We start from the raw sequence: 15,354 nt of genomic DNA, 5'->3' as shown, positions 1-15,354 counted from the left end.
TGAGTTATCTCAAAGCTGTGTATAGGTTAACAAAATGAAGCCAGGCTTTTGCAGGTGTCTCATTGAGACAAAATCTGCTCTTCAGGACACTTGAAACAACAAGGGAGGATTATTCTATGATAAGAATGTGTGTGATTGCGCTTTTTGGTTGCCAGCTGGTTTCACTTTGTGGCTGTTCTAGCAGTTTCTCTTGTTCTGCTTGATGAGTTTATTCACAACTTAAGTGACAACAATTCCAGATCAAGAGCCTACAATTTATGTTTGAGGGTAATACATAAAAGCTGATTGTTCCCCCTGGCATCTTGGCCTTTTAAAAACTGCAGATGGGAAACTGAAGAGCTGAAGTCAGGAACCATCCATCTCGGAGCTTGAAGCATTTTGTCAAGAGCTTTCTTTTTGTTTTTTTCGTTAAACTTTACAATTGGACCGCTTCCGATTTTGTGTGAATGAATTAGCCTTCATTTCTTATCTCCTGTCATAAAGCTTTCCCTCTCTCCTTTCATTTTTTCTGACTTTATGTAATCTCAGTCACTGTTGGAAAATGATGGCTCATACATTTTATGAATAGTTATTTCCCACTGCTGTTGGAATGAATGACAAGAGAGAGATAAAAGCAACAGGGGGAAATTAAGCAAGGAAATTACATTTTCATCCAAAATCAGTAATGGCCACAAAAAAAAAAAAAATGTCCAAGCCACTTACATGTACCCAGTGATAATGGTCTGTTTATTCATTCTTTTTTTCTTTCAGCTTAAGACTTTGTATTATATTTGCTGCTAAGTGGCTAAGTTAGAGACAGACATCATGCTGTGTGTCACTTTAGAGGTGGTAGCAGCAGGTTGGTCTGGCAAGCAGCCAAAAACCTGGTGCAGCATTTGCAGAGACACATCTCAAACTGCCACCTCGAATCTCATCGCAGGAGGAAGAGCGTGCCACAGAGGCTCACAGTCACTCTGAGGAAAAAGTTAAACAACAGTGGGATTTCTTCTCTGGCAGGTTCCTTTCTCCCTTATCGGTTTGGCTCCTGTACAAATATTGAATTTCCTGTCATCCAACTAAAATCTAAACTTGTCTTAGTTATGCTCCAAAGATGCATAACGAAAAACATCTACAGGGGGTGTCTAAATGTCAAAATGTATGCCAGTTACATTTTAGCAAAATTCACAGAAGTGCATGACAATGAGTGACAGCTTGAGTGTCTCCCTTCTCCCCTCGGGCACTTCCTGTTTATAGCCTGGACGCTAACATTTCACAAAGTGAAAGACGACAAAACAAATACACTAAGCTGTTTTTCAAATATGAAGTTGATTTCTCAACTTTTTATTTGTTGTTAAGCTTACTGCAACGATTTAATTTTCCAGGAGAAATTCAAAGGGCATAACTAGATGCATAAATAATCCCAGAAAACAAACAAATTTGTTTTAATATGACAGAGCAGACCATAAGTTAACAGGCTTTTTAAGCAGTAAAGTGCTAATTACTGGCAGAAGTCAAATGCATTAACTGCAAATAAATGAATCTGAAAAGTCTCAGAGCATTGGAGGATTTTTCATACCCGGAGGAATCAGTGAGAAATGTATGTTTTGACTTGATCCACTGTTTTTTTGGCTTTCAGAAGCTGCTCAAGATTAACCTCCCAGAGTATTTGAGGTAATCCAGTCGTTTTTGGACAATATGCTGTATATTCAGAGACATTTTGCTTTGAAAAGGATCAGCACCTCTGAATTATTTTTTAAATGTAGCAAATGTGACAAGGTCGGGACATGTTACTTTTTTTTGCAATGGTTTAGCTGCCATGTTGTATTTGTTCAAACCTGGGTCACTCCAGGGCTTGGGAACAGTTGCAATTAAATGTTGTGATGTTGGCATGTTTGTGGACTCACAGGCTAGACTCAATTGAAACATTTTATCATCCAAACCAAGAATCACCCGGTTCATTGATATGTGATTCCTAAAAAATAAGGGTAGTCTGGCCATTTCTCTTCATATACTGTAAAGACACATTTGAGTTTTTGATCATACCGCTCCAAAAGAGTGCCCACTTCCTGCTTTCAAATGTGATTTAATTCAAAATGTGTCTTCTGTTATGTAATTTGGGCAAACATATCCCTTAAGGCATTTCTTTTCCAATGAGTTTATAAATACATGAAATATGTGAAGAAATAAAAAATATTATTTCCCCTTTGAAAAGGACACTTTTGACAAATAGGGCGGGAGAGGTCATTGACACAGACAAAGTAACTGTGTGATGGAAGTCCAAGAGTATTAAGAGCCGTTCTGATGCACAAATACACGAGGCTGTATGGCTTACCAACGACAATCAGAATATTTTGCGGCTAGGATTCCTGTTTGTGATTTTAAGCGAGAAGACTTTTTGACACATAAGCCAACATGTAACACAACTCTGTTTACTTATTGGCTGCTGGTGACTCTCTTTCACTCTCCCGCTGCTTTGGTGTTTTATTGGTACAGTATGAAAATGTAAAACCAGCATGAAAAAAAACATTATAAGAACACTTTTATTACAATGTTGAAAATCCTGAGCTTTAGGTTCAACATAAAAAAACAGCTCACACTGTACATAGGAGCATAGTAGAATAGTTTGACTAATTTCTGGGATAAATACAGTACTTGTTTTTTCAGAGTGCAAGAGTTGTACAAAGTTATTTAAAACCCATTCACAGATTCAACAGGGAGAGTTAAAAGTTTGGAAGAGCTTACATTTATAATATGTTGCCTAAAGCAGCTATTAGGAGCGAATGCATCTGAGAGCTTCTGAAAAATAAGGCTGCAAATACTTTTAAGTATTGTTATGATGTATTAAGAATACATTAATAACAAAGTGTATACATAATTTAAACTTGAAATAACTAAGCTCTTTCAGTTGTCATATTGTGTGTTTGTATCCTCTTGAGTCCTAAATGTCCTTGAGTGCCCTCTGCATCGATGTATGTGACAATGCAGCTTTGCTTAATTTCCTGTTGCCTTAATGAAATATCTAACTGCAATGAGCTGTTATATTCTCAGGCTGTTATGATATGACCTAGTTTAATATGTCCCCAGCTCACAGAACTACATTTATGATGGCTTGAAGGAAACGTTGATGTAACTGGTTCAGGTGTGCGGCTTGCACTCCTTTCAAGGTTTTTTATTTGTCATACGAACATAGCTACAGTTTAGTTATGACGATGTAAATCTTAGGTCACAGGCTCACTCCAAAAGTGCAACACAATTAAACAGATAAACAGAAAAATATAGTGCAAGTAAATAGAAAAAGAAAAATAGTTTAAAAAAAAAAGTGAAATGGTGAAAATAGTGCAATAAGAGTGTAGGCCTATATGCAATATATTAGATACATAATCATTTCTAAGTAGCAGCCAGATGAATGTTGTGGATGTTGTTTCAAAGTTCAGGTGTTTAGCAGTCTTATTGCCTGTGGTATGAAACTGTCTCTGAGTCTGGTGGTTTTTGTCCGGATGCTGCGGTACCGCCTGCCAGACGGCAGCAGACAGAACAGTTTGTGGCTGGGGTGATGGGGGTCTTTTGTAATCCTGTGGGCTTTCTTCCTGAGCCGCTGGGAGTAAAGGTCCTCCATGGATGGCAGCTCCGTCCTGGTGATGTTCTGTGCAGTTTCACCACCCTCTGTAAAGCCTTACGATTGAGGGCGGTGCAGGGCCGTGATGCAGCCAGTCAGGATACTCTCTATGGTGCACCTGTAGAAGGTGCAGAGTATCCTGGCGTTCATGTTGAACCTCCTCAGCCTGCGGAGGAAGAAGAGCCGCTGTCGAGCTTTTTTGGTGATGGTGGTAGTGTGAAGAGTCCATGTCATGTCCTCAGAGGAACCTGAAGCTGCTGACTCTCTCTATAGTCCCATATAGCGATGGGGGCGTGTCCCTCACTGCTGCTTCCTGTAGTCCACAATCAGCTCCTTGGTTTTGCTGACGTTGAGATGGAGGTTGTTATCCTGGCACCAAGATGTCAGGTTTTCAACCTCCTCTCTGTACGCTGTCTCGTCGCCGTCTATGATCTGGCCGATGACGGTTGTGTTGAACTGTAATCAATGAACAGCATTCTCTCATATGTGTTACTCTGGTCCAGGTGTGAGAGGGCAGTATGGATGGTGAGGGCTATGGCGTCTGTGGACCTGTTTGCTCTGTAGGCGAACTGCAGGGGGTCCAGAGAGTCAGGGAGGGAGGAGGTGATGAAGGTTTTGACTAACTGCTCAAAGCACTTCATAATGATGGAGGTGAGTGCTACTGGGCGGTAGTCGTTGAGGCTGGTGATTTTTGTCTTTTTGGGGACAGGAACAATGGTGGAGTGTTTGAAGCATGTGGGGACTTTGTAATATTGTAGCCATTCATCTTTATTACAATTTGAAATTCATCCAAATAGAAATGCCAGGTTTTGCTCTCTATTTAAAACAACAATTGGTAAGTGGTAAGCTGCATTGTGGTACTTTGAGGAAGGATTGTTGTAGCTGTCATGTCATGTATTTTCTTATTCATCACTAAATCAAAGAGACAGATGACAAACTTCAGTACAGATAAATCCAATGACAGAAAGAGAGACACAGCCTTTAAGTATGAATTCTTGTACTGTGTTTCACTTTTGGCATGTTAGCAGGTCCCACGGTTGTTATCCCAAAAACCTGAAAGAAACAGGTCAAGCTCAGCAGCAGCAAAGACACAGAATTGTTGCTCTATTGCAAATATATTACAGAATTAATCCCCAATTGAGGTGCCATTTATGCATCGACAACCAATCAATGCTAAGCTTATGTTATTCCAATAACCTTTTTTCTCTTTTGACAAACAATCTTCCAATCCTTAAGCAACCATATGGTGTTTGTTTGCATGTACATATGTGCATCCCAGAAATTACTTATAGTGAAAACCACCCTTGAATGGTGGGATGGTAGACTAAAATCTTTAGGAATCCAAACTACAACATATAATAAGCACTCTGTATCAAGATTGATGCAAAACAAGTGAAATTTGACCTTTATAGAGAGATTTAGCAAAAAAAACCCCACTTCTGGGGTCCTTTGGGTGGATTTCACCTATCTCTGGCCCCCCTTGCTCGATTTTGCTGATTGACATCTCTTTCTAACCGTCAGAGCCAATGGAATCGAAGGGAACTCCCACATACTCCTTATTTGGTAATGTGTGTGTGTTAGACTGCCGCATAGCCAAGACCGGAAGCTGCGATAACTCTGGTGGCTACCATTAGCAGCTAACTTTTACTCTCCGATTTGTACATAAAAATTGAATTATGGATTATAAATAAATACAAATATTACACAGAAACATGATCAACCTATGGATTAACCGATTCAGCCGCGTTTTTTCTCGTTTTAATGCCATTGAACAAGTCTTTTGATCAGATTGACAGCTACGGTGAGACGATCTCCCGTAAAAGCTCCGTAAAGGTAGGTGTTGTGATGTCTGTGTTTGCTTCCCCTGTCGCAAGTTCGGATCACTCAGTGATGATATATATACCTAAACAATCTGTGGAACCTCAGCTTTAATCGGATATTTTGTATGTGCAGCTACGATAAGTAAGCAGGGTTGCCAACTTTGGGTACCTGGCTGGAGTGAGATTTTGATATCATGAGTTTAATTACACATATGCGCACTAAATGACTGCTATCGTGTCAGCAGCGGGACCTTAGCATAGGATATATATACAATATATACAAATACACAATATTGGACACAGACTATAAAGGGCACAAAGTTTCATTCACTATTATGAAAGTCAAACACATGTTTGTTTCCACTGTTTTATTGTGTGCCTGTCGCGATAAGCAATTCATTGACTTATCGTACGATAAATAAAAATGAACTCGATAAATTGCCATTCACATGAGGATGTGACTAGCAGTTTGAAAGGATGTACTGTAGTGCAGAGAGATAGGGAGTCGGAGGCGGTGCAATGGAGATGTGAAAAGGTACTTTAATAGAGAGCAGAATTGGAAATGTTGTCGGGTTGCAGCCCGGGTCGACAAGAGAAAGAGCCCAGGAGGGCACACATTATATATAGATAACACATAACATGTCCGTGTGGGAACAATAGCCGCAACTGTAGTTCCAAGTTTGAATTATGTCCCAGTGGTTAAATAGGTGGTCACCACAGTACTTGAATTATTATTATATATTATCATTATGTCAGTGGTCTAAAATGGTCATACAACGGTGCCGACAATATTATCGTTTATCGCAATCATTTCCGGGAAAATGTATCCAACAAAATTAATTATCGTGAGAGGCCTATACATGAAACACACACAAACAAATCTACAGACTTACTCCAAACTGCCAAATATATTCATTAACGCACTCTCATATACTCTTTGACTCTATTTTGGCCTAGTAGAACAATAAGCAGCAGACTTTTACTTTTGTATCATTTCTACTGGATGTTAGATCTGCGCATGCGCAATACGGGTCGGGGATTGACCAACCGGCTCCCACTGCTCTGCTGTCTGTTAACGTTGTAAGAGTGGTGGGGGCGGGGAGGGAGCGGATCGACAGCTTGAGCAGCTGTCAACTCAACATTGTAAATAACCAACCAAAAACGATCGCCGGTTCAACTTCTTTTTGGCGTGAGAATAGTTTGGGCAGCGTGAGAGCGTGAGATTGAGAGTGAAAGCGTGTGTCATACGCCAGATGCGTGAGAGTTGGCTACCCTGATAAGGGTATCTTTTATCTTGAGTTCTGTGCCAAAGTGCGTTAGCATTTTTCGCTCAGGGGTCATTTAGGTGCCTCTTATGAGACTTGTGTTTTGTTTTGGTAAAAATGGTTTGTATCGTCAGTTAGCTGAGATTATTCCCGTTAATCTGGTATAACACATTATTAGGATCTTAAATATTAAGATCGGCTGAGACACAGTGTCGTGAAAAATAAATAAAAAGGACCTGCTGAGGGGGACCTTGGGGCTTAACAGGTTAAAACCAAAATGTGAGAGAATAGCTTTATCATGCGTAAAGCACAGATGGTTAGGCAGAAATGTGCGCTCCCCGCACCAGTGCCTTGAATTAGTCTGCCTCGGTGGAATAGCTCACAGGAACGGAACTCTCAACCTGCTCCCCTTCCTCTGTTTCTGCAACACAAACACGGTGTGATCATTGCCTGGAGAACTTCATCTGGAAAGCACTGCTACTGTAACATTAACTTGGACAACTTAATGGTGCAGTGTTATATGTTTTTACATTATATTTTATGCTAGTTTTTATTTTTAAATCCATCCAATCTGTAATTGTTAATGATAATAAATGATGTATAATACTCTGCAGCTCTTTTGCGATGTCAGGTCGGATGTCAAACTCTCATCTGTAGAAATATTTTGTAAATGGAAAGAGCTAATATGACAAAGGAAGGGCCATTCTGCCTAAAAATGCCCAAAAAATAAATAAAATAAATCAACTTTGTTTTTATAAATGACCTATAACTGTATATTAAGCATTTAAAAAGTACTAAAACCATAAGTATATCCATTGGTAACAAGTGCAAACACATCAATACATATACAGTACATACAAAGAACAACATGTCAATCCCTATAATGAAGCCTATTATTATGTCTAAGTGCTCTTAGTTCACCTTTTACATTAGTCAAATGTGTTTGCAGTATTGTGTAATGCAGCTCAATATAACGGCAGCAAAAATCTACATGTTGAATCACCACTAACAGTGAAACATTACAATGTGAAGGGTTTCTTTTTCTCCATTGCACCACAATCGATTCCATAATGGCCCCAATTGAACATCAAGTATCGTCATTTGCAGTTTAAAGAAGTAACGTATTCTTTAAATGAAATAAGACGATACTATTTGCCTATCGTTCATGTTCAAACCATGCATGAGACATTAGCTGTCTCATCACGGTCGCCTACACTGCACAAGAACTCTCTAAATGCCAATTGGCACCTGATCAATGAACATGTTGAGGCAGTGTGTTTTAAGAGAGTATTTCAATTGACTTTTTTACTGCACCGTAGGGGATACGTGTATAAGTCCCACTCAATGAAGGGCTTTGGCGGTTTAACAGACTCTGATTTACCACTCTGCGTTCAACATTTCCTCGTCAAAGGATGAGGAGTACTAAGCATCGTCTATATAATACGCTGGGTTTTGCCATAAATCGACTCCTTCTCTGTTTCTAGATTGCCACAAGCAGTTTTCTTCTTTCCAAATGAAATGTCAAATTATATAACATTAATTTGCACTCAAAGGATATTTTTTCTGCGGCTGCCGTAGCTTCAAGCGTCCCTGTAGGTATTTCTAAGGTGAATGGTTAGCTCACCATATGGGTTGTTATATGCAAGACTCGTTGAGACGGAATGAGTAAATAAAAATATTACAGCCTGTCTAAACTCATGAACCCAGAGGGGAAAGAATAAGCAATGAGCAGCTTTCTGAACAATGAGACAGACATATTTATTCTTTCATCCGTTCACATATTTTATAGGAAAATATCTCAGTGGCCCTATGACTAATTTACTGCAGGAAAGAGTATAATTAGAAGCAACTTAAGCACATGTTAATGACATGATGATGCACGGTTTGATTGAATAGGATTTATTGGTTGCAGTTTGCAGACTCCGCACCAACTCAACAAGTGACCACCCATTTAATTTCCTTTTGGCATAAACCCTTGTCATATTGGCATTTTTTATGTGCTGTCTCAGCTGTTTTTGTAGTTTACTCAAGGAAATGTTTTTAAGATCTGGCTTTGTGAGGTTTTGATAGAGGTTGACACGAAGACATGACCGGGAACAATTTAAAAAATAAGCAGAAATCAGGGTCTCTGATACACAACACCAAACACATAAAGCGAGTCATTGGTGATTATTTAGGTTTTATTTTAGTTTTAGTGTACATGTATTGTACTCATAGTGGCTTCAATTCATCATTTATTTGTGGTCAAATATGATATACACACATGAGGCCTTGACCTGTGAATATATTGAACAGTTATTCTTTTTATAATAATAGAAATGACTATACAGTAGCTTCTCATAACAGCACACCTATAAGTTATGTGTTTTCATCATGGTTTTCATACAACATAATATAAACCCTGCATTAATGATGGGTTTCTTGGCAACAGGGTGGCTGATCATAATAGAAAAACACACTTTTTTATTTTTATTCCTATTATGTTCTGAGCAACTCCATGCTAAAGAAATAATAAGGTACTGCAGTACTGAAAAAGGAAACATTCTTTCCACCGTTGATTATAGAAAGCAGGTTTGAAGAGATATGCAAATAAAATGACACAGTAAGAAGCTTTGCTGAATTGGTATTCTGTGTAAGACTCAAACAGATAGTAGTGCCCCACTTTGAACTGCGCTTTAAGAAAGAGTTTGTAATTTTTGCTTACTTATTTGGCAAACAGTGAGTATGAACGCCCTGCACCAGCCCTGATTTCAGTGCCTGATGTTTAACAGAGAAGGGAGATTTGAACAAATAAACCATCAACTTGTCTTTGAAACATGATCAATGTTTGCGCTTTCACACCGGAGTACTTTTCCCCTTTTTAGAAATGTTAACGCCCTCTTCCCGCTGGTCCCATCTCCATAGTACACGTTTCAGAGGCTCTAGACACCGGAGACGATAGGGGGGAGCTCTGTAGGTAGTTATTTTTGTTTGCTACACATGATTATTCTCCTAACCGTGCCTCTCATTGTTTCTCTTGCAGGGAGTGCTTACAGGGAATGCATGGATAATGGGACGTGGGCGCTGAAGAGCAATTACTCCAATTGTGAACCTATTTTGGAGGAGAAGGTTAGTGTGGCAGGAGCAATCCTGTCAGGTCTTTATAACTGTAAGAAATGTGCTGACCATCTCAGATAAATGCTCATTACAACTTCTCTTTAATTATTTCTTATTACAATAATACCACACAGGGGAATACCAATTAGATACTGTGGCCAAAGTAATGTGGTGTTTGTAAATTGAATGGCATCTTATTTCTCCACACAGTGCAGTTAAAGTGTTTAGACCAGGGGTCGGCAACCCCTGGCACGCGTGCCAGCATTGGCACGTGGCACCGTAACCAGTGGCACACTAGGAATAAGTGGAATAAGGGTGAAAAATATTTAAATTGTATTTTCGGATCCTGAACGAGACCGCCGCCAGAGCGCGTCTCCCCGTTACCTGCAGAAGGAAGCCATGCACGCAACGCAGCCCCGCTCTCTTTAACTCCAGGTGACTTTTTGCCGCTTTCCTCCGTGGTGCAGTGCTGATCGTTTCACCACGGAGGAAAGCACTTCACTAATTGCAGTACCCATAAGGAGCTGTACAAATGCCGCAGTTTTTGCGTGGCTGTGTATTTAGTTGAAAGCCCAGTGGCGATCTCTCATCGAAATAATATGCTTCAAAGGGGCGGACTGGCCATCTGTGTGTTGAACTTTCCTGTCGGCTCCCAGACCGTAGTCGAGGAGGGCAGAAGCAACAAGCTTCAGGTTCAATAACCCACTTTAGCTTAAATGACTGGAGAGAGGCGAGCACTTCTTGGGAGGCCGTTGCATTTATTTAGCTGTTCTTCTGTTTCACAAAATACATCACAGACGATTCCTCGTTTCACTTCCAGAAACATACACACGTGCCCTCACTGTCGCTCAACCATCCACAAACACACATGCACAAGCCACACCCCTCTCTCTCTCTCTCTCTCTTAAAGGGACAGCGATCTCATCTCACTCTGCATGACCCTAATATCATAACATTTGTGCTCTGGAGAATCACAGAACGGACGATCGTCCTTATTATTATATCGTTTAAACCAATTATTTTAATGTGTTTGTTAAATTCGGCATCATGTAAGTTGCGCTGACAGGTCCACACACTGCTTTCCCAAAGCGAGGCTCCCCCGCCCTCCTGCTGATAGTTGACGAGCGTCAAGCTCCTCAACCCCACTCCCTGCCCCCCCCCCCCCCCCCCCCTCCCCCCCCCCCCGTTGATAATTCTCGATCGTTGGCACGCTAATAACAATTTTTTTTTTAAATGGAACTTCATATCAGAAAGGTTGCCGACCCCTGGTTTAGACGTTTACCTCCAGACTGCTGAACAAATGAAAAATCACAGTATAAAGCCAAATAGTAAGACTGATGAGCTGAAAGTAATTAGCTTTGGCCTGATTACCTCACATCTTGTCTGCTCATTGTGGGTTTTTCTGGGTCTTGCTCTATTTTCTCAGATTATTTTAGGCCGTGACATCTAAATTTGCTTCAATGACATTTGCTTTCTTTCACTTGACTTAAACCTCGAAACAAGATAGATTAATAAATATACAAACCTTGGTTCTATTCATGTATTTCTGTTCTCCTAACCTAATCTCTTTGTTTTATTATCCAGCATTTACATTCAAGAAGTAATCCATGTTTTGTCATTACAGAGAAAATACCCAATGCATTATAAAGTAGCGCTGATCATCAACTACCTAGGTCACTGTATCTCTGTGGGAGCTCTAGTCGTGGCCTTCGTTCTCTTCTTGTGCTTAAGGCAAGTACGGAAATAGTCCTCATCTAAATGTGTCCTGTATGAATGAGACCTCATTGAGCACAATCAGGGAAATTCACGTAATTTCCTCGGACTGCTAATCATTAACTCGCTTATGTCAAATGAATAGATCTCTGCAGCTCGGCTCATGTGGAGCTCTGTGGCGAAAGAAAGACATAATGTGAATTTCAAGAAGTCATGTCATATTTAATGTTCTGGTTTAAACACACACACACACACACACACACACACACACACACACACACACACACACACACACACACACACACACACACACACACACACACACACACACACACACACACACACACGCGCACACACGCACACACGCACGCACGCACGCACGCACGCACGCACAGACAGACAGACAGACAGACAGACAGACCCACACGCACACACAGGGATACACACACACACACACACACACACACACACACACACACACACACACACACACACACACACACACACACACACACACACCACACACACACACACAGACACACACTATGGTTTGTGAAATGGGGAATTCTCAGCCAAAATGAATTAGATACAAAAATGAAATGGTCACTGTATTATTCTAAGATTAAAAACTATTACAAATTGTGTTAAACAATCTTCCACTACTTACACTACAGATGTCTTGTCACATCCATAAATCTGCTTTTAAATCATTAAAAAGTGTTCTGAAGTATCAAAATCTTCTAGTAGTTTGCACATTAATGGTAACAATGCACATACAAATTAAGTAAACTGAAGCATGTATTGGATATTTGAAATAAGTAGTACATAAATACATAAATGAAGAAATGTATGCCTTTTGTATGTAATCTTGGAGCCTCTAACTGTGACATACGGGTCAATAACTTGCAAACAATATGGCTAAAGGCCAATATTATTCAGACCTAACATCTCATTGCACTTTTAATAATCTGTTCCTCTATGAAAGCATGATAATAATACATGTCTTTATTTTGCTTGTGGTTTAGGAGCATACGATGTCTTCGAAACATCATCCACTGGAACTTAATCACCACCTTCATACTGAGGAATGTTATGTGGTTTTTGCTTCAGTTGATCGACCACAATATCCACGAGAGCAATGAGGTAACAGCATTGAACAGTTTTGTCTACTCGAAACATAAAAGTTAAGCTATTCAATCTTATAATACGATACGATACGATACGATATTACTTTATTTGTCAGATCAAGTCTGAAATTTGACTTGCGTCACAGCAGCTCCATGTCCAACATCAACAGACAAGTATCCAATATCCAATTATAACACATATTCATGTTGCTTTGAGTCTCCTTTCTTCTTTTTCAGCCTTGGTGTCGATTAATTACAACCATTTACAATTATTTTGTGGTGACAAACTTCTTCTGGATGTTTGTTGAGGGATGCTACCTTCACACAGCCATCGTAATGACTTATTCAACCGATAAGCTCAGAAAGTGGGTCTTTCTTTTCATCGGCTGGTGTGAGTATGCCCTTGTTGACAGTGCATTAGTAACACTGCATGTAGCTCCAGGCTGTGTTAGAAACAGTGTGATAAAGTTACAGTGTTTTGAATTTTGAATGAACATAGTTAATGTCAGCGACAGTGTTTGAAAACCATATGTGAGGTTTTCTGGTTTTAACCTTTTTAGAATAGTTTTTCCTTATTATGATTCTACAATATTAAAAGATGAGTCATCTAGGCTACCCTACCAAATATAAAGTCCAGTTATAATTGATGTCTCAAATGCAGTGATTTTGAACATTGAACTATGTTTTTGGTGTCTTTTGATTCCAAATCAAGGTTATGAGTTGTATTTCAAGTTAATTCTTGACATTTGAAAAGGTCATGGCCTAATTTTTTAGCTGCTGTGGAGATTTCAATTATATCATGGTCTTCACCAGCAGTACATGTGCATGAGTAGTTTTAACATCCTAGCAGCTTAAATATCTTCCCATAATGAACAACTTCAATATTGTGTATTTATTACAACGGTACTGATTTAATTTGGAACCAAGTTCTTAAGCAGCTGACCCACATATTCACAAGGCCTTTTACCCCTAATAAAAAGGGAACTTTGCCTAACTGACAACACTTCAAGTTAACTCTGGTCAGCATGTGAAGTGGATGGAAAGCTTTTAGTGCTTCAGACTCAAGATAATACATTAATTTCATAACAGAGCAGTGCTGCAGCGAAGTGTGCAAAATGTAATCTTTTGTGCTTGACTTCCACTGATAAAATGAGTTTTGAGATGAGGCAGATGCCCTGTCATGAACACATGAATTATCTATGCTCACCTTGACTTAAACCACACTATTAAGAGACGCATGGTGTCAGAATAATCCGTCTTGAGGCAGACAAATCTTAGAAACATGTTTGTATGCTTCCCTGAGCCAGTCTGACATTTCCTTTCTGTCTGCTTATGTAATGGACATTGTATGTTCTGGCAGAAAGAAACTCTTCATATACTTAACTGCATCTAGGTCAAGCTCACATGACTCAAAAGAGATTTATGAATACAGGAATGGAAAAATAAATAGAAAAGTAGTAAATGACAAATGATTGGTAATGACACATGGATGACATGATTGGAAAGCTAATATTGACCTGAACATAGAAATACCCAAAGGCAGCTATCCATCTTATCAATCTACTTTTAATGAGTTCATCTGATTAAGATATGGCTGACAGCTTTTCTCGTGATGATTAGATTATCTGAGCAGATTAGTCTTTGAGTAAATTCACCTCATCAGTATGAAATTCAGTAAGCACTCCTGCAGGTGTTCATTAAACTTGTTTTGTTGTTTTTAATACAATTTAGATAAGTACCTACATAACCCACAGGATGTTGTTTGAATGAAAATGACATCATGAAAAATCATATTTTTTTATTTTCTGTAGTTAATTTCATTTCAAACCTTTATTTAACCAGATTGGTCCCATTGAGATCATGGCTCTCTTTTTCAAGGGAGACCTGAGAATACGTATATAATGATTGCCATACAATGTTATTTCTGTTGAAATGATAGCATGCTTACAGCTGCGGTGTGGGGGGGGGGGGGGGGGGGGGGGGGGGCAATAGAGAGGTGAAGTCCGCCCATATACTTCCGACCCATGGGACCTTATTTCGGAAAAAAATAATTTATTGAAGTCAATGGAGAGAGAAAGATTATCTTTCGATCCCGTTTGAATTGTGCCACAAATTACACTTATGATTTTTGTCAATCTTAAAAAAATCATTTCCATGTCAAAAAAGTCACAGTTTGTCGTAAAAACTGTTGAAATATAAGACTATGAAAAATACGCAACTAGAAAGACTACATATCCCAGAATCCCAGTCCCGCATGCTGGCTCTTACGGAACCGACTAACTCCCCTTGTGTGTATGTACAGCTCTCAACATGCCCAGACTTGTAGTGAATTTCAACTCTTTTAATACTTTTTGCCTCATTCTGAAAGAAAGAATTGAAATGTGCCAACGTGACGGCTGTCTTGGTGTGTGGTGCGAGACGGGAGATGTTACTTCACAGTTTTACGACACATTTTTATTTTTTTGACTTCCAAAATTATCTTTTAAGTTGAGAATCATCATATGTGTAATTCGTGGCACAATTCAAACGGGATCGAAAGATAATCTTTCTCTCGCCATTGACTTCAATACATCATTTTTCCGAAATGAGGTCCCATGGAGCTCCCCCGGAAAGGGAGGGACTTCGCCTCTCTATAGAAACAGGCTAAAAGCACATGGTAATGCTTTCTATATAATTACTCATTAACTCAGTCTAAAGTAATAAACAGGCAGTGCATACAAAAACATACAGGTAAAAGA

General features: G+C 39.4%; 1 protein-coding gene across 1 annotated transcript in view; it reads left to right on the top strand.

Annotated features, from left to right (window-relative positions):
* LOC307019759 (corticotropin-releasing factor receptor 2) overlaps window positions 1-15,354 on the top strand; it is a 33,604-nt gene that overhangs the window by 9,588 nt on the left and 8,662 nt on the right. The window contains exons 3-6 of the mRNA XM_079650852.1: window positions 9,703-9,788; window positions 11,401-11,507; window positions 12,515-12,632; window positions 12,854-13,007. Coding sequence (XP_079506978.1) covers window positions 9,703-9,788; window positions 11,401-11,507; window positions 12,515-12,632; window positions 12,854-13,007 — 465 coding nt within the window. The remainder of the gene's footprint in view (window positions 1-9,702; window positions 9,789-11,400; window positions 11,508-12,514; window positions 12,633-12,853; window positions 13,008-15,354) is intronic.

The sequence above is a fragment of the Notothenia rossii genome (genome assembly GCF_949606895.1).
Source record: "Notothenia rossii genome assembly, chromosome: 9".
NCBI lineage: Eukaryota > Metazoa > Chordata > Actinopteri > Perciformes > Nototheniidae > Notothenia > Notothenia rossii.
This window is presented reverse-complemented; position numbering and strand designations above follow the sequence as displayed.